This window comes from Notechis scutatus, chromosome 2 (genome assembly GCF_049901735.1).
Source record: "Notechis scutatus isolate UNSWTSFEM ecotype Mainland chromosome 2, rNotScu1.2, whole genome shotgun sequence".
NCBI classification, from domain to species: Eukaryota; Metazoa; Chordata; class Lepidosauria; order Squamata; family Elapidae; genus Notechis; species Notechis scutatus.
This window is the reverse complement of record NC_142010.1, coordinates 202148074-202168337: the sequence shown is the minus strand read 5'-3', so window position 1 is coordinate 202168337 and position 20264 is coordinate 202148074. Positions and strand designations below refer to the sequence as shown.

The window sequence follows — 20264 nt, the reverse complement described above, 5'->3', positions numbered from 1 at the left end:
GTGGGGCCAGCTAGAGACGGGATTAGCCCTAACCAGAATCCTACCTGTTCCTTTGAGGCGAGTGGCCAGGAGGCGGGTTGGCTGTGATGAGTGACATAACTCACCCAGTCACATGACCAACCAGCCATGCCTACCCAGCCAGAGAACCAGTTGTTAACAAATTTGCAGCCCACCACTGATTATATGGTATCTTAGACTTAGAGGAATAAATAAATACCTGTGGGACATGAAGTACATCTCTCTGCCGTTGTTTCACAGGTTTTGCATGAAGGAGCACATGGCTGAAAATCAGTAGCCGTTGCTGTATTAGAGAGGAAGAAAAAAAGACACTAGTTAGTAACACTGGACATCTCTTGATAGCCTGGCTGAGTACTTGATTCCAGATATGATAATGATATAGTATCATTTAATACCTTCCATAACAAAGGGACAGATGTGGAGGTGATGGAATCCTTCCTGCTATTGTAGGACATTGCAATGTAAATAAAGCCTGCTAACCTCAGAAAGCATTTCCAAGCTAAATTTATCTATCGTTATTTGCCCAGATAGTTTTCTACTCTGACTTCAATATGTGCACCCAGTATCTGAATGACCATGCTACCCATTGCACTTCTTTTTCAGAAGCTCAGTTTACAAGAATCATTAAAGAATACAATCATTAAAGTTTTGGATTGGGAGGAATAGTGAAAGTCAGATGCTACGAAGAAATGGCTAGCTGGGATGTCCATATTCTTGTCCTATCCGTTACCTTTACCAACTTCTGAGATGCCTAATAAGTGTTGTCTTAGATCATAATGCATTTTTAGCATTCTCTGCAGAAGGATGATGATTGATGATGCAGTGATATCCAAGCCATTACCTAAAGTACATCAATCAATAAACAACCAATATTAGCTAGCAGCAGAAGCAGAAGCTTTCATAAACTCAAAGCAGCTACTGACAGACAGTCCCGGTGAATTGGTGTTCATTGGCTCAGGAAGTGGTGAATGGACATCAACCATCAATTAGTGGAGTGGATGTAGGCATTTTCCAACAACATATTCTTTAATCTTCAATACAACATCTAAACGTTCTCTGTTAATTAATTAAGTGTTTTAAGAACACTTGTGATCTGCTGAGATTCCAATTCTAAATGCTACTACTGTAATACTTCTGAATTTCCAGCAGAGGGGAACATGCATCAGGAATTGGGAAGCAGACGGCATATTAGTTACCAGCCAACAGTTCAAACTATCTCCAGCAAATGTAGATTTTTATTCATACGTGCTTCAGAACTGAATTTGACATTGCTCATTGTCAAACTTGCATTCAAATATAATACGCTTGCCTATTTACTTTGCTTTTCCTGGGAAAATTTGAAAACCTCCAGGTTGCAAAATTCCTCTAACCAAATGGCATGTACTTTGATGTGCTCAAATATGCATTTGTTTCTTTGATTAATTACATAGCTATGCTTTACTCGTATTTCTCTAAACGCCGTATCAGTTCTTCAAAAACCTGGCAGCAATACACACAAATGAGCCCCATACTTAGCTTCCAAGGCAGTTTGAATTCTGCAAACAGGTGCTGTAGCCTCAGAGATGGCAAATTGTTAGGATATAGTGACAGCTAATGTCTGAATACTAGCTGTCTTTCTGGATGATAAATGTTAGCTGATCAAGAGTTAAATTACAGGTGCAATTCTACCGGAGCACTTCTAACATTATGTATTACATTACATAACATAACATTATGCATATTAAGAGCATTATTAATGTTTGTCTACTGTTCTGTTCTTAAGCAAACATATTAAGTTCAACTAAAATAATTACATGTATAAATTACAGTAGGGATGATACATTCATTGTATAAATTATACATTCACTGTTAACTACACAGCAAAGTATCTTTACATTTCTACCCTCTGTATGAAAACTATAAAAGAAATAATTTATATTATTGATAAAATTCTATCTTTGCTTACTGAGTGCAACAGGTATGGGAAGGTTATAACTATTGGTTTGTGCATGGACAATATTTCTGCTACGTTTTTTTCACTACTTGAAGCATTTTGTTTCATAAGCCAAAAGTAAGGCCTTCTCTTTTTATGATTCTTAATCATTTATGGTTCCTCAAGATATAAAAGTAGTTGTTCAATTATCATCAATAGTTTGTACCTTGTACTTATTAATGGAAAATAAATGGAACAGTCTCACAGAACCACATTCCAGAATAACTGTAAAAAATAATGTTACTCTTTAAAAAAAAAAAATGTATTGATAAATGAGGGACTGCACAGCAAATAGGTTGCATCATATCATTTGCAATAATATAGTAATAATTTGTATGGCCAGGGTAGCATAGATTGGCTTTCCTTTCACACCCAAAGATGGACCTAGTTTCTCAGTCTGTTAACTATAGTCACCCATGCACAAACACTGACTCGCATATGTAACATTATAGTTTTACAATCCAGTTTAATAGAAATACACGTTATAAAACCTAGAAATTGTGCAGTTTCTGCATTTAAGAGATTGATAAAGGTAAGAGTTTATCTTTAAACTGTAACTTAGACATGTACATCTTTAAATGCCTCCCAATTACTACAAATGTAAATGCAAAGTTATTTAAATTTTATCACCTTTTATATTAAACATTCTGCGGAATTCTCATTTCTATATAGTTTACAAATCACTGAGAAGTTTAGCTGGCTGCAGAGAGTCCAGTTCAGGGATGGGCAATTAAATTGTCCCAAGAAGCCACATGAGAAACTGGAATTGTTGTGGAAGGCTGAACCAATAGGGTTGTGAAGGTGCATAGCTATGAATGCACGCACAAATGTAAGTTGAAAAAACAACACCAGATACCTTAAAATAAAAGCAATCCACATGTACCTGACAGGGACAACCAAAAGGCCAGATTTGGCCCAGGGCCCATAAAATGGTCAGGTCTTGCCTACCTATATAACTAGTTACCATCGTCGAATTGGGAGGCTTTGTGGGGCATTTTCACTGAACTTCAACATAATAGTAATTTAAGGGCATCATATATCCTACACGATGCTACAGAGCATAAGAAGAGCATGGCAAACATATCAAGAGCTGAAAATAAGCAATGGAAGCACCAATAATTCATCCCTTGCAGTTTCCTAAACTTGGGCCTAAAGAAAACCCAAATGAACCAAATGGAACCAAACAAAACCCTTCATCTGAAAATCTGATCTCTCTCTCTCTCTTCAACATTAGAGCTAAAGAGACCAAGAATCTGAATCCAAGCCAGATAATTTCCTCTGAATGCCTGAGAAGAGAACCTGAGCCAATGTTTCTTATTCCAGATCCTTCTGAACTTGTTTGTGCAGGCATAGCAACTGTATATATTTAAAACCTATCAGTTGTGAACAAAACCCAACACTATTAAACAAAATTGGTACTGACACAAAATACCATTTGAAATTGCATGTTGATTAAAAAAAAAAGTCTTTAAACCGTCCCCAGCTGAAAAATATTGACACAATATTGTCACCTTATTTTCTTTTGTTTAACTACCCATTTTTATGTGTCTGTGGATTGACGGAAGAATGTAAAAGTCTGGTGACTTAACATGTTAGTAATCTGCCTGTTCATGCTTCTTAAATCATTCTTCCAGTTGAACTGCTGTGTTAACATGCAGTGAATCAAGGCCTTCGTTATTGTGTCTCCTGGCTCCCCAATAACATCATCTGGTACACAAGATAAAATACAGATGTTCAGAGCAACACTTACTGACCCAGACATTTTCCCCCCTTGGAAAGAAAAGAAAAGAGAAGCTTGATAAATTCAAGTTCATTATTTTAGACTCTGTCACAGTTTATTTGGATTAGCCTTGCTAAGAACTGATTTACTGAAACAGTCCTCTTACTAACTAGTTACTACGTATAAAAATCCCGCATCCTCTGCAAAGTGCATGCATGAAGATTTTGTGTATATGTGAATTTGTGTGACTACAACTGTGTGTATGTATGTGTGGACTTGTGGGGGGGAGGGGAAGAGAGAGGGAGTAGACTGGGAGAGAATATTTAATTCTCTTCCAGCCCTGAATCTTCTAGTTTACTATTTTCCAGTTGGCAGAAACAGACATTGGAAAAACTCTATTCTATGGGAGAAGCAGCCTGTAGGAGATGATCCAACTTTGGTTAAGGAAGATGATGGTTTTTTTTCCCCCCGCACACAACAATTTACAAGTAGGAAAATTATCTGTCTGCAGAAATCATTTGTTCTCTTAGGTCTTCAATCTATCCAAAAACGATACTTGCCTGAAACTAAGTTTTGAAAAATTGCCAGACTTGAGATTAGCAGTAAGCCATATCTAAATCATTTGAAATAAATTTCTGTCATAAACAAGATAGTTATGTGTATCAGACCCAGTTTGTAAGCAAATGGATTAAATTCACTGAATCATTCAGAATACAGAATAACAGAGCTGGAAGGCCTTCTAGTCCAACCCCAGCTAAAGCAGAAGACCTTATACCATTCTGGACAAATGGCTGTCCAATCTCTTCTCAATCTCCTGTGATGGCAAACCCACAATTTTTGGAGACAAGCTGTTCCACTGATTAATTGCTCTCACTATCAGGAAAGTTTTCCTTAGTTTAAGTTTGGACCTCCCTATTTAGCAAAGAGAAGTGTGTTGAGATGGAATCCAGGTATGCCCACCTCTGAATCTCCCTTGGGGAGGTTTTAGAGAAGATTTCTTGGTTCACTAAACCAATACTGCATCCAAACTGGGAAACTAAGAACAGATTAGTTTGTTTGGACTGAACAAGGAGGCCAAAACAGTATTGGAATCTGTTACTTGTTTGTCTTCCAATAAACCATACTATTTGATACTGGGTCTGCCATATCTGAACTAGCGGTAGGCCATTCTTTGAAGAGGCTAGAGATGGGGACACTTAGCATAATCCAAACTTTGGATATGAATATAGCATCTTGCTAATGGTTCCCTGTACTTATTCTTCCCACTGTCCCAGCACTTAATCAACCATGTGATGCGATTGGTAATATTTTGAGACTGCAGATAAGTACTGAATTCTCAGTGAAATACCTTTCTAACCATCCTCCTAAGATACAGGCATCATCTCCATCACTTGGGCACAAGAAATTCCCAGTGGACAATCAATATTAACCAGGATTACACAGCATGGCTCAGTGTGGCAACCTAAGGAGGAAAACCTAAACATTTTGCAGAATGCAAAGCCATTATGTGTACTGAATTAGGGAACTTTCATACAATCAGGAGTAAATTTGGACTTGACAGGTTAATCTGTGGTTGCTAAAAAATCACATTGGAAAAGTCTCCCAATTTATCACTTTTTAAAAATGGAGCCTATATTTTTTTATTGAAATCAACACAGTGTATTAATACCTTCCCCTAAAATCTCCCACCACAGCCATGTTCAATTTGTTCAAATGGAAGGATTACTACTGAAGATTTCTGTTTCTTGAGATTTACCCAGATGTGCGCACAGGACATGTGAATCCTGAAAACATGGTCCATGAAATCAAGATGGCGGCAACAATGGAACTTCCACCTATTTTTATGTGCAACAGGCATGCAATTTATGTTAAAACAGGTGGAGCTTTGAGCATACCATTGCAGCTGCCATATTGGCTTTTTAGACCATGCCCTAGGAACACCTGAGGCTCTTCCACATTGCTGAAATATGATATGGTCCACCGATCTTTGGTTAGAAGAAAACTATATTAGCATGGAAGTCGTTGTTCCCATTGCTCATGTCACTCCTTCCCCTGTGTGGCCCATCATTGCCAATGACCTGATTTTCCTCTGACAAGTGGGAGGAACCCTAAAGGTGAACTCACCTTGAGATTACCCTGAATGGAAAGAGGCAATTTAATATCATTAGAGCTAAGCATGGAACAACATTAAAAAAAAAAGCTGCCAGAATTTATTTGTGACATGTTTAGGCAGGGGAGAAGAAATGGCCATTAGAAAGGAAACATTTCCTCAGCATCTGTTTGTCCCTCAAGAGAGAAATCTAATGGATAACCCTTCTGTTTGGTGTAAGAAAGATGGCAGGCAGAATGAGGATTCTCCTGTTCCAATTTCTGGATGTTATTTACTTCATCAGAGTACCTGTAACTCGATTTGGATAAGGAGATTCCCCTCCTACTCAGAAGGAAGGGGACTTCAAATATCTTTTTCTAGCCCAATTATTTAGGAATAAAACTTTTGCTTGTTGGTATACTGGAGCTGAGTTCAAGAAAATGCTTTGCATAAAGTGTAAGCACCCAATGACATTTTTTTAAAATCCACATTTGCTTCGCGATATTCATACAGACATTTCTCCCTGTACAAACATACAGGATGCCAAAGTAATGGGGAAAAGTACAGGTAGTCCTCAGCCTATGACCACAGTTGGGACCAGAATTTTCATTGCTAAGCACGGTGGCTATTAAGTAAGTTGCACCCAATTTAATGCCTTTTTGCCATGGTTGTTAAACTGGTGCAGTTGTTAAGTGAATCACATGTCATTAAGTGAATCTGCCTTCCCCCATTGACTTTGCTTGTTGGAAGCTGATTGGGGAGGTCGCAAATGGCGGTCACATGATCTGTAGATACTGCAATGGTTATAAATAAATACATGCTGGTTGCCAAACACTTCAATTTTGATCAAGAGACTGTAATGGTTGCAGGTATGAAGACCAGCTGTAACTTCACACACTCACAAATGAATGGTTGTAAGTTAAGGATCACCTGTACTAAATCTGCTTGTTGTCCTAAAGCAGGCAGGTCACATGTGCTTACCCGTAATTAAATAATTATCAAAGTAGGAGAAGTGAAACACAGTTTAAGTACTGTTTCATTAGTTTGAATGCTGCATTGTGCCAGGATGCTAAGGCAACATAGGAATTTCTACTCCTTGGCTGATGACTATCATACTGAATAAGTTTAGCACCAGGATCACTGTCAAATTAAATATAAATACTGGATTATTCTTCTCACCCACATATTAACTTCCATTTGGGGTTCTTGGGAAAAGCCCACCTTATCTTACATACTGAAAAATGAAGTCCTGCCCTTTCCATGTTGGTTAACAATATTTTTTAAAAAAGATTTGTTTTAGTCTTACATCGCTTCCGGATAACGCTCAGGCTTGGATTTTGGTGAGCCTTGAAGGGAAAAGCCTTCGGCAGCACCCGGGCATTCTCCAAGAATGCCTCTTTAAGTGCTCTTTCCATCTCAATTTGATGCCTGGAGGACACCGAGAAGAGATCGATCTCAGCCGACCGCAAGTATCGTGACGGGACATAAGGGAAGAAGCGGCCCTTCAGGAGTGCGGAGCCCAAAACGTCTGAGGTGTGCAGCTTCAGCTTCTCTATCAGTAAAACAGGATGAACAATAACCATGTGGCCTAGTCTCGATGTCTTCTTCACATGGGGTATAACTGAGTACATTGCTAGTAAACATATTACATTAAACAATAGATGCAAATTTTGGGTAAAAATATCCTGCTCACACTAGTCTAAAACTGTGCATTTGTCAATAATGCTGTGGGTGTAAATAAAGAATTTACTCTTGGTTGGGAAAGTCCCTGACAAAATGGCCCCTTCTCAGGGAGGTTTCCTGACCAGCCCTCCCCCCCCCCCATTTTTATTGGGTGCAGGACCCCTGAGAGTTTAACTGTGTAGAAGAAGGGATGGCAGAACTTGGTGAAGTGAAAAGGGGAATTAGCCTAGAACCCATACATAGCCACAAAATAATTAAGTCCAGCCCCTTTGAGTGTCCTTGATCCTTATTTAACTCAAATCAGATGCTATTAGTTGAGAAGATTCCTCTGCATAGGCTTTTAGTAATAAATCAGCTTAAGTAAACCTTCACATATGGATCTGGTCTTTTGCACCTGACAAACTGTGGGGTATTACAGATCAAGCCACCCCATATCAGGCTCATGTCAAATGTCAGTAACAACTCCGATTCCAAGTCTGCCAATAACATCATTTCTCCTATAAACCCAGTTTGCTTTGAGAGTTTGCTAAAGGGAAAATTCCTTCCTGTTCAAAGAGTTCCTAGCACTAACAGTGAAAGAAATGTAGCAAAATGAAAGTAACTTACCATTCCAAAATTTTCCATGCTTTCCCTTGTGTTGGGGATTTACACACTTCCCATGCAGCAGTTGTAAATTTCCTTGGCAGCTTGTACAGTCATTGTAGTTGACCCCTCTGCATGTTTTGCATGTCTTATAGCATGGTTCACATTCTTCTGTAATTTCATCTTTGTAAAAGCCAGCTCCACAATCTCTCACACATGTCCCACCTGAAGTATAAACGCAGAGTCACATAATTATGCCACTATTGGGACACCTGATAATACAAAACACAGTTTCTACTTATCAGGTATTGATGATGGATGATGGGGATTAGAGTTGCACCTATCACTAACACAATAACGGATGCAAGTAATTCTGAAATGAATTGGCTACCTAGCCTCTTCAGAAAATGCGTTCATGGCTTTTTCAAAAATGGACCTCATTTGATAATTAGAGCTGCAAATGTAACTATTTGTTGTATTAAATTAGTGTTTCTCAGCCTTGGCTACTTTAAGAGAGGTAGTCTTCAATTCCAAGAATTTCCAGGTTGATAAACACTGCATTGAATGAGCTAAGTGATCATGCAGCACTCAGAGATGAATCCCACACAAATGGATTTATCCCAGGACATTAGAAGAATCCTATTGTTTGCACAATTCTATTAGCGTACTCTTTCTATGGACAAAGGTATCTACATGGAACAGATCATTAAAGTCAAATGGAAGCCACAACTTCACAATTGAAGGCCTTACTCCTATTTATGAATGACACGGTGCGTGCAAAAAGAAGGCATGGAGCCTTGGTTATGCCAGCACAACTTTCATCTTGACTTTTTTGACACTTGCTCCCTCACACTTCATGGGCATTTTTGAGACCACATTCTAATTGGGATACTAAAAGATTCTTCTAAAACAGCTCAGAACTGAATACAGATTCCTTTCTTTGTAAGTAATCTGAAAGTTTACTTCCATTAGTGAAATATCTTCAAAAGAAAATATATTTTAAGTAATATCTGTTTTCAGATATACTTTATATGAAAGTAATTAAAAATACCAATAACCCACAGTAGTTGGTTTATCGTGTTTTAGTATATTGATCTGAGTACTGAGTAGAAAATTTGATTTTTTTTTTGTAAGAATCTGAACTAAGTGAACAACAGTTCACAATAAAATAGAAATGAACAGATATTGAGGCATGCAATTCTTAAGGTAACAATAAAGGAGAATCCAAATAGGACTCCATGCTTGTTTGCATACAAATGGCTATGTTGTTGTCTTAATTCAAAAGAGGAATGGGTATATTTTAAAAACATATGTAGAGAAACTATGCAAGAACCATGTTGGATCACAAGAGGAGTTTAGCCTTTTCCTGCACTGTCAATGGATGCTAGTCTTGGAAACACTTGAGATACTCTTGATGTGCAAAATAACTGCTGGCCAGATTCCATATTTGGCCAGATTTGGAAGTTGGGTGCTCCTATACCCACAACCTAAAGATCTGGTTATTTAAGGATTTGATTTAATTTAGATCTCACCTTTGATTCAAAAGCTTAAATTGGCACCTGAAGTGCTGGTAGGTTGGGCTGAGAGGATGTCTGTGGCTGAAGGTGAATTTGACCCTGGTCTCCCAATTTTAGTCAACATCTTAACTGTTACCTCATACATTAGCCCTTTTAAAATAATGTGGGGTTAAGGAATCTTCTCAGAGTTGTGTGTTTATGTATGATTTCAAAATGTCCCTATGAGTTGCAAGGATAGTCTCAGACCTTCTGACTAAAATTATCCAAGTTCATCCTGCTTTTCTTGTGATAAATTTATTTTTATTTTTACATATATAACCAGTCATTTGGAACATTATTTCTTTATTTCTTTATATAGATTTTATATGGCCATTCATCTCACCAATGTCCCTCTGGATGGCTAATAAAATTAAACTTCTGTTCCCAATCAACTCACATAAAGTGGCTCCCCAAAACACCATTCACAAATAGTGAGGGCTTGATTATTCTCCTGACTCTTATGCCAGGTGAAAAAAAAAACCTAGAGCTCCATGCATTTCTGAGTTTCTGAATGAAAAGGTGTGTTTGCATTAGTCAAATTTATTTAGATTCACCATCAAAATTTAAGATCAAATGACTCCATGAAAAGTTGAACAACTATTACCCAATTATTCTTACATTTTTTGATGCAGCACACTGAAGTATTTGTGAACCTCAATACAAGTATTTAATTAAAGAAATGGATTTTGAACTGAGGCAATTGAGATCATGGATAATGTTTTATTACCATCTTTTATAGAGATCAGTATGCCACCCCAGCTTCTCCTCTCCTCAAGGACCTACTAGGTATAGAAAGTGAGGTAAACATTTCACTTCTTGTGTTAGACCTCTGGACCTGTTATACAATTTTGTGCTGCAGCTACAAAGATTTTCTCAGACATAACATCCAGCACTCTGGGGAATTTACCAAATCCATATTATCATTCAGACTGTTAATTGTCTGGGTTTGCTCCCTTCATGAGAATCAAAGATAAATGGGCTCATATTTGTTTACATAAGCATTATTAAGCATTCCTCTGATGGTAACCAGTATTTCATTTTAGTGCGCTTTAAGATAGCTAATAGCTATTTGATTTTGGACTTTGACATGTTTTAGCATATGTGGTCTTTATAACTTCTACTTTGATTGTGTCTGGTGTTTGTAATAACAAATGAAATAATTAAACATCTCATGTCTTTGATTTTCTATTTGTTACATTGATTGTGTTCACAATCTACATTCAAGAAATTTGAACTGGGGTCCTTATTTTCTTGTTTTTTGATGTTATCCATTGTCTGCCCAAATAGATAGCTCCTATTCTGTCATCAGTATCAAATTATGTATATTAACTCTCAATGAAAGGCCTTTATGTTCCTGGGCATTTTTGCATGCAGGTCTGGTTGTTTCACTTACCTAGAAGGAAAAAACCTTCTTCACACCAATAACATTCATATCTGTCACAGCTTTGACAGTTGGGTTGACACTCAGTGCATACATGAGAATTGTCATCTGGGACAGTATTTTGAGGACATGTTCTGTAACATTGCTGATTGTACCTACCCAAAACCAAAAGTAAAGTGAGGAGAAAATAGTCATTTGTTACTGGCATTCTTAAGTTGGTAAGCATAACAAAAACTGATAATGGTAAATAGAAAGGAATATAAAGAACATTAAACAAAAACTGAAGTAATCTTTGCATAAAATAAGAAGCACAGAAATGTAATATTGCCCTTCCTTCTCTTATTACTTCAACAGGACAGTCCACAAAACACAACTGAGTATACAGGTAGTCCTTACTTACTGAATGCAATAGGGACGGGCATCTCTAAGTTGCTAAGTGGCATGGTTATTAAGTGCAATGTCATTTGACCATGCCAAGTTATAACATCAGTTCTGCCTGCAGTTGTGAAGCAAATCACTTCTGTCATTAAGAATATCACATGAGCATGGCTTCCAACCAGGGGTGGGAAGCAAATATTTTTACTATTGGTTTTGTGGGCATGGCTAGGTGGGGGTGGCTAGGTGGGCATGGCTATGTGACTGGGTGGGTGTGGCTTTTTTTGCAGCACACCTCCCTATTTTTTACAGCAAAAATGGCCTCCCAGGAGGCTTCCCTGAGGCCCAGGAGGCCAAAAACGGAGCATGGGAGGCCACGCAGCACTGTCCGCGCTTCATTCTTTTGCCTCCTGGGCCTCAGGTAAGCCTCCCAAGCAAAACAGTAAGACAGCAAGGGGGATCCTGGCATAGCTGATCATCAGAACAGCTGATTGTCGGGAGGAAGAAAAAAAATATCAGTTCAGCCAAACTAGTAGCTGTTTTTTTATTACCAGTTCGGCCGAAAGGTATCATTTTTTACTACAGGTTCGCCCGAACCAGCCCAAACTGGTGAATACCACCATTGCTTCCAACTTCCTCTTGCCTTCCCCATTGGCTGTGAAGGTTGCAAATGGCAATCATGGGATGCTACGACCATCATAAATGCACGATGGTTTCCAAGTGTGACTTAATTGCGATCACATGACCCTGGGGGACACTGGGATGGTTGCAGCATCATTTTTCAGGGCTATTGTAACTTTGAATGGTTGCTAAATGAGTGATCGCTAAAGAAGGACTACCTGTACTCAAAATAAATTTTTATTCATACCATGATCTGTGCCACAACCACAACCAATTTACTCGGGAGTTAGCCTTAAATGGCCTTTGTGAATCACCTAGAGTCACATACATGAGACAGGCAGCTACATGAAAGGAATGAGTAAATAAACAAACACATGTTAACAGAAACATTTCCCTATGAGTTACAACGAAATCTCTTTTCTATGCTTAAATATTCTATTTATAGGCACTTGAATAATCTTCCCCAAGTGGTGCCTTCCTGATGTGCAGGAGTTTAGCATCTCCAAAATCTGTTAATGTGTCTAAAGGACATTCAGTTGGGGAAAGCTGGCCTATCACCATCTACTGGAAATCCCTGTTTTCATTTAAAAAAGAAAATGAGACACCGATAAAGAAAAAAAATAAGAGCAATAAACTTACATATAATAATTATGGATACATGATGTACAGATTTCTGAGTTATCTGGAATAAATAAATAATGAGAATAAAATAATTTGTCAAACCAAATTAGGACCATGCAGGCTTTGGATTCAAACACAAAATGAGCACTTCTGTTTGCATCATCATCATCATCATCATCATTATCCTCCTCCTCCTCCTCCTCTCATCATTAAATCAAAATGACATATTGCAAGATTTATGTGCTATCTGATGGAAACTACAGTACGTGGGAGTCATATTAAATACACTTGGACTTCTTGAACCCAAATAAATCAATCCATATAGATAGCGATGATCCTGGTTTAAGATTCTATCAAAATTAGTGTAAGAATATTTTTAGAATATCAGATGTTTCCCTTTCTTTTCAAAGTTGAAAGGAGAATGATGCATAATAATAATTGGATTTGTATCATTTTCATTTTCTTGTAAGAAATTAAGAAGATTTATAATTGTTTTCAAATGTTACTGCTAGACTCCTGGATTCTCTTTCTTGCCACCAACATTTTATCTTTCAGGAATCGTCAATTGTACTTGGAGATATTTTCATGAATCTCCCATCTGGAATTTTTTTTCTGTGTAGTATCAGTATTTAATAAATACTCTGACCATTAAACACTGTGATTTTTCAAGGTCAACTTGATCTGATTTAATCCTAAAGTCCTAGCTCCCACCAATATATTTTTGCCAAGATTTCTGAGAACAAAAGTAATTAAACTAAAGAATTAATTAAACTTCAGTATGTCCTTTAAAGGGTGAGTGTATACAGATCAACTTAGATGTAATTAAGAAAGACTTTCAATAGAAATCTGAAATACAGGTAGTCTTTGAGTTATGACTACAGTGGAACCTGCCTGTCACCACTGTAACTCATAACAGTAGTAAAATTTGTCAATCGCATGACCAACCTGAGTTTATGATCTTTTTTGCAGTGGTCATTAAGTGAATACAATGATTGTTAGGCAAACTAATGATTCCATATGGGTGGAAGTTTTTCCAAAAACCAGAAATAAATGCTGCGTTTTGGTACAATCTTTACAAAATGTGGTCACATGACTGGGGAACACTGCAAATGGTAATTACTGCAGTCCATTGCCAACTTCAAATTTGAATCATAAGTTCTTTCCAGGTTGATCCTTCAGAACTTCAAATGGTCACTAAGCAACCTGTCATACATTGAGGACCTCCCATAACCATGCTGCAATTCAACTAAAGTCTATGTTGCCAACCATCCAGGTTTAAACATTTAATCTCGTCTTTCCTCTGAGCATTATTCAGCTGACAACTATTAAAATTAATACAGAACATATGAAACATGGGAAGTATTTTTTTTGTCATGGAAACAAATATACCACTAATATATGTTAAGATAGTAAAACTTCAGACATTTTGATTGTCCAGCAGTAGAATTTAATATTGTTCGTTGCAATGTAATACATCTTCTTTAATGTTTTCAAAGATAGAAAAACATACAAACATAACTAAGGAAGACAAAAATCATGATGTAAATTATCTGCAATCAAATAGTTTGAAGGCTTTTGGTTAATTTAAAACAGCTGTTCTGGAAGACTGTAGTGGAACAGACTCACAGCATTTAGTTAGAGATTTTTCTCTGAAAGGCCCCACTGGTCTTCACAGAGATACTGCCATTATTCTCAGAAAGTAGGCAGAGCCAAGATTTTAAACGTATCAAGAACAAAACAGAATTACTCTTCATGGATTTAATAATTTTCCTTTCTGTACTGTTTAGTATGAGAATCCAAGAGTAATACATTCTCTCTCTCTCCCCCTCTCCCTCCCTCTTCCTCTCCTTCTCCCTCTTTCTCCATTCCTTCCCCCTCCCCCCCTCCCTGAGCATGGCTGGCTCAGGAATTCTGGGAGTTGAAGTTCACAGATTGTCAAAGGGCCATGGTACCCCACCCCTGCACTAAAGCAATCTCTCAAATTATTTCCAGAAGTTTCTGAGATAGTGCCATCCTAAATAGAGAGATAGAAAAAGAAATGAACCAAATTTTTAAAATGCAACATACCCGAGTTGCAGATAAGGCATCCTTCAGGGCAAGGAATGCAATCTTCTGAGTCGAGGCCTTTGACTTCCCCTGTATATTGGACAATGAAATTCATTGGACAATGAGTTTCATTTTCCTCAGAAAAGGTACACGCTAGCGGTGGTGTTCAGCAAGTTCTGACCAGTTCTGGAAAACTGATAGTGGAAATTTTGAGTAGTTCGGAGAGCCAGCAAATACCATCTCTGACTGGAGATTTTACAGTATCCTTCCCCTGCCATGCCCACCAGGCCACGCCCACAGAACCGGTAGTAAAAAAAACTTTGAATCCCACCACTGGTACACGCTGATGCACGCACACAAACACACACAAACGGAACACGGTACTTTCGATTCAAAGGTTTAAAAACTGCTTCAGAGTACATGGCAACAAGTCTCAGCTGCATTGCTTCCTGAGATTTCAGCACATTTCAGCTGAGTTTGATCCCAGGAAACCCTGTTTCTGAAATGCTATATATGCCTGCCATGTGCATTGAAGCTACTTGTTGCTTCAGAAAGCTGTCTTATAAAGCAAGAGGTGCTCTCATAAGTGAGGCATAAGTATGTTTTGATGCACTGAAATGTTCCAAGTTCATTGCAGTGAGGAGGAAAGGGAAGGTTGCTGTCAGAAGATTAAGTTGGGGTTCCAACTTGAGCCAGGGTTGCACAAGAATAAATAAAAAAGAGATCCAGACAGCTGTGAGAAAAGAAGAAATATTTATCCTAAAAGCAAATAGTTTGCTTTTAGGGGCAGCTGCAGAGAAATGGGATACAGCGGCAGATTTTTATAGAGGGGTTTGTCCAGGGTGTGGAAGTGTCTAGTGCTGATTCTAGGGTGACATTTTAGAGGTGTGTGTGTGTGTGTGTGTATTCTTGTGAACATGCAGCTCCTTTGGGAAACTTAATTTAATTAACTCTATTTGGGTTTGCAGACCTTATCCTTTGATATGTGGATTAGTTCCAGGTAACCTATTTGGAGGTTTGAGGAAGTTTGGGTAAAAGATCCAAACCTCCCCTCCCCCCATTTGCTATTTTACTTGATTAATTTAATTTCAGCTTGGCTGTCAATTATCTATGGAAATGCTGATTCTCAGACCATTGTGGATTCTGATAATGTTTTAAGGGAAAATGGAAATAGTATAAAGAATAAATATTTGATATAAAGCTTCTCACATTGCATTGTAAGCAGCTGTACCTTTTTTGCATTTGTGCTCTTGGCAGCTGTTATTAATGAGATAGTATCCCTCTAAGCACCTCTCACAGCTAGTTTGATTCAGGCACTCTTGACAGTGCTCATAGCAGGGCGCACAAGTACCATCCGCCTCAGAAGGATAGAAGCCCAAGGGGCAGCTCTTCCTGCATTCCCCCAGGTAGAGAAAACGCATGTGGCCTTTCTTATCTGGAAGAGGGAAAGCCAGATTAAGCTTAACAAAATATGCACAGGCATTGTTTTAAAGACCCAGCATTGTGCTAGAAGGAGTCTGAAACATCCTGTGATGACGTAGTAAGAGAACAGTTCAAAAAACTGTAAACACTACAGAGTAAACCATACCTAACAGTGGGAACCACCTCTTTGTTATCTTTAATTTTCAGGTGTGTGAGGAGGACTCAGCCCAATCATTCATTGTTATCTTCCTTTTTGCTTACATTTCAGCTACTTTGCATCAGGAATGATGAAACCTGATAAGTTGCATCGCCATCTTGAGGACAGCTCTCAGAAAACAGTAACAATTAGCACGGAATGACCCTTCCTTCCTTCCTTCCTTCCTTCCTTCCTTCCTTCCTTCCTTCCTTCCTTCCTTCCTTCCTTCCTTCCTTCCTTCCTGTTACATGCATAATATGGAATGGTGATCAAAGAAATAACATGCAGCTTGTTTCTGTTCTCATTCCTAACCATTGAACATAAAACCACAGTTTATATAATTTGATTCAGAACTTTCTACGTCAATCTGAAAAGTAATTCCTTTAGCTGAGAACAAAGCCATAGCAACTGTCAATACCGAAAAGTACAATTAAATGGCTGCCTTAGACTTCCTTGCCCTTCCACCCAGCTTTTTCTAAAGAACTGGAGGAAATAAAAGACTTGGCCCCATTCTATCTCCTAACTGGTGGCCATGATGGTTTGTTTCTGACATTGATCTTTAAAAAGATGAAATTGCTTATCTTTGGAATCAAAAGGACATTCTACTGATAACCAGTACTGAATACTTAAGATTTAGTATTACAGTAATATTGGGCTTTTTAGAATATGGAAAGAAGATATCAAGTAAACATCACCCAGATCACCTGTAAGCCAGCGTTATATGAGTCTACTCACATGTTGGAATTTTATTTTTCCCGAAATTCTTTTGCATACCCTCCCCTCTTAAATATACCCTGGAGGATTATTTGGGTGTTCAAACTGGAGAGAAGATGAAATGGATGAGAAGAATTCTTTCTACCTGATGTTAATTGGTAGAAGAACATTAGATTCCAACCACACAACATAAATAAAACTGAATTCCCACTGTTGCAGCAAAATCCTACAGTTATTTTATTCTCTAGATGTTGCAGCACAATTAACAGAAAATAAATGGGAAGAAAAAGGAGAATGCCTTACCTTTAGCACAGCTAGTACATTCGTTAGGTTCATTTCCACTGCACTCCGTACAGGACTCATGGCAAGAATGACACTGCTTGTTAAATTCAAATTTCCCTCTAGGGCATTGAACAGTGCAGCGCCCGTCATCCAAAACTCTACTGCAAAAGAAAAGTGGGGAACATAACATTAGAACTAAGTAGCTGAAGAATAATTTCCTTTTAAAGAATGAACTTAAACCAATCTGGAGACCGGCTTCCATATTCAGTTATATTCCACATATTCTTTGTACTTTGCTCTATTTTCAGTTTGAAAACTATTTACGACACTCAACAAGCTAAACTTTGAACTTCAAATTGATCTGGATAATTTCTCCAGCCTTTAATAAAAGTCCTTGATATTATTTCCCAAAGAGTCTCTTTCCAGACTTAGGGAGCATAAGTGGTAAGCTTAGATGCTGCAACATATTATGTCAAGCCATTTTTAATTTATGTTGAGCTACTTCTTATTTTTTATGTTTTATGCTCACACTATGGTCCTTATATTTTCATGTAATATGTTACACTGGTGATTGTGAACAGGGAAATAATTTACATTTGTACAAAACATTCAAGTTTACAACATCCTCCAATATCACCGCTGATATTTCTCATCTATTTATCCATAAATAACCCAGAGGACATCACACATCCTTGTTTACTCCTTGTTCTCTGATGACCCATTTACTAAATATGTATTTATTCTCATGTATACTTTATTTCCATTATATTGTTTTTATCTCAATCAGCAAACAATATTCAACTCCACATTCATGGGAAACTAATTCAAAACCTTTCACTGTATACAAATCAATAAGATACAAATCAACTTTTTTAAATATAAAAGTCCTGTTTGTATTTATATGTTTTACTGGAGTTTCATATCACTTATTACTGTTTTACTTAGATCTTTATTGTAACTCAGTTCTGATTTTGAACTTGGGCTCTGTCTGACAGTGGAATCCAAATTGTGAAACAGATTTTTCTGCAGGAGATTTTGTAATACCCTTATATTAATGTCTAGAGTTCTTCCAAAATTTCCACTGATAATGCAAGGGATTCAGAGGAAAAAGTTGGTATGCAAGTGATAGAATCATTTATCATTGTGTATTCCTAAACTCTTTTTTTAATTAACTTGCAGAGGCATGCACCAGTGTAAATACAGATTCTGAATTTCCTTGGGTTTTTCAATATCAATTTTCCCTAGATATATTAAGGTATTTTTCTTCTTTCAGGATGAGAAGTACATTATGTATGCAGTAAGGGCAACATAAAACGGTTCATTCCAGTCAATTGGGGATTATAAACTCAGATTATGCTTGTTTTACATTAGTTTGCAAAATAGCTTGAATTAAATGCAGTAAACATGGATGGTATTATAACTCCTACATGGATAGAGATTGTTTAATAAGAATGGCTTACTTTGCATATGAACAACCAACGCAGTCTTTCGAAGTTGGTCCTGTGCATTTAGAACAGGAAATGTCACAGAACTGGCAGTGACCAAGAAAATCAATATATTCTCCTATGAAATAAAGAGTTTATCTATTACTAAATTTCTGGTTAAATTAAAGCCACAAACTACCAACAAAATAGAAAAGTTTGGTTATTTGCTGAAAATTGCAAATTAATGTGGTATTACAAATATTTCCTGGAAAAGCTGCTTTCAAAAGAAGTTAGTTTAATTCAGTATTAATATGGAACAGGGTTGTCAAACTCATGGCCCGTGGACAGATGCGTCACACTCTGGCCACGCCCATGTCTGGTTTAGTGAAGGGGGGGAAAGTCACAATACGTCACATGATGATGCCCTGACAACACGGGTTTGACACCCTTGGTATGGAACATGTCTCAAGCAAAAACTTACAGCAACTGCTATACAACACTCTAAACTTAACAAGAGTGTTACACTCAAGACTTTCTTTTTGGTAAGAAAGATAAAAAAAAGCTTGGATAGCGGACATTCCTAATACCGGGAGACACCAGAAGAGAAGAGAAAAAACTGGACAAATTACAAAAATATAAAGACCTACAAATAGAAGTAAAATGACTGTGGCAAAAGAAAGGAAATGTAGTGGCAATAGTAATAGGTGCTTTGATGCAATTCCAAAATAGCTGAAGAACCACTTGAAGTCCACTGGTATTAACAAAACCACCACCAGTCAATCGCAAAAGCAGCTTTACTTGAAATTGCTTACATTCTGGGACGATATCTTCAACACCACCAAACAACAGTATCCACCTATCCCAGATCCTTGGGAAGGACTTGATAGGTAGAAGAAGAAAACAGCTAAATCCAGTCTAAACATCTGCTGACAATGTGACTAATCATAATAATTTAATAGCAGGAATAATCACATGGATACAGTCTTTCTTGGAGTGAGAAGATGTTGTTTATGGTGTATAGTTGAAAAATGCTGCACAGCTCACAAATTTGGTTTATGTTGCAAATCTTCAGAAAGATTTGTCTAATAAACAATCAAAAACATTCTTTCAAATGGTAAATAATAAGTTTTGTATGTTGGCCAGTTTTTCTAATGTAGGAACAAGTAAGGTATTTCCCTACAGACAAAGATGACCCTTCCATTCATATATCACCTGGTACTGATAGTCCTCGACTTACGACCACAACTGAGCCTAAATTTTATGTTGCTGAGTGAGACATTTGTTCAGTGAGTTTTACCCCATTTTATGAGCTTTCTTGCCACAGCTTTTAAGTGAATCATTGTAGTTGTTAAGTTTGTAACACAGTTATTAAGTGAATCTGGCTTCCCCGCTGACTTTGCTTGTCAGAAGTTTGCAAAAGCTGATCACATGACTCCAGGACACAGCAACTGTGTAAATGTGAACCAGTTGCCAAGTATCTGAATTTTGATCACATAACAATGGGGATTGTCATACAGTTGTTTGAAAAATGGTCATAAGTCATTTTCAGTGCCATTGTAACT

The 20264-nt window shown here is 37.6% G+C and overlaps 1 protein-coding gene across 1 annotated transcript in view; it reads right to left on the bottom strand.

Moving 5' to 3' along the window:
• The window catches only part of LOC148132474 (proprotein convertase subtilisin/kexin type 5-like), a 43671-nt gene extending 26165 nt beyond the window's left edge, over nucleotides 1-17506 (bottom strand). Inside the window, exons 1-8 of the mRNA XM_087957825.1 lie at nucleotides 17300-17506; nucleotides 15896-16099; nucleotides 14686-14754; nucleotides 12637-12679; nucleotides 11014-11156; nucleotides 8089-8289; nucleotides 7106-7351; nucleotides 218-301 (exon numbers count right to left, since the gene is read on the bottom strand). Coding sequence (XP_087813951.1) covers nucleotides 218-301; nucleotides 7106-7351; nucleotides 8089-8289; nucleotides 11014-11156; nucleotides 12637-12679; nucleotides 14686-14754; nucleotides 15896-16099; nucleotides 17300-17468 — 1159 coding nt within the window. The 5' untranslated portion in view covers nucleotides 17469-17506. The remainder of the gene's footprint in view (nucleotides 1-217; nucleotides 302-7105; nucleotides 7352-8088; nucleotides 8290-11013; nucleotides 11157-12636; nucleotides 12680-14685; nucleotides 14755-15895; nucleotides 16100-17299) is intronic.
• Nucleotides 17507-20264: the final 2758 nt, after the last annotated feature.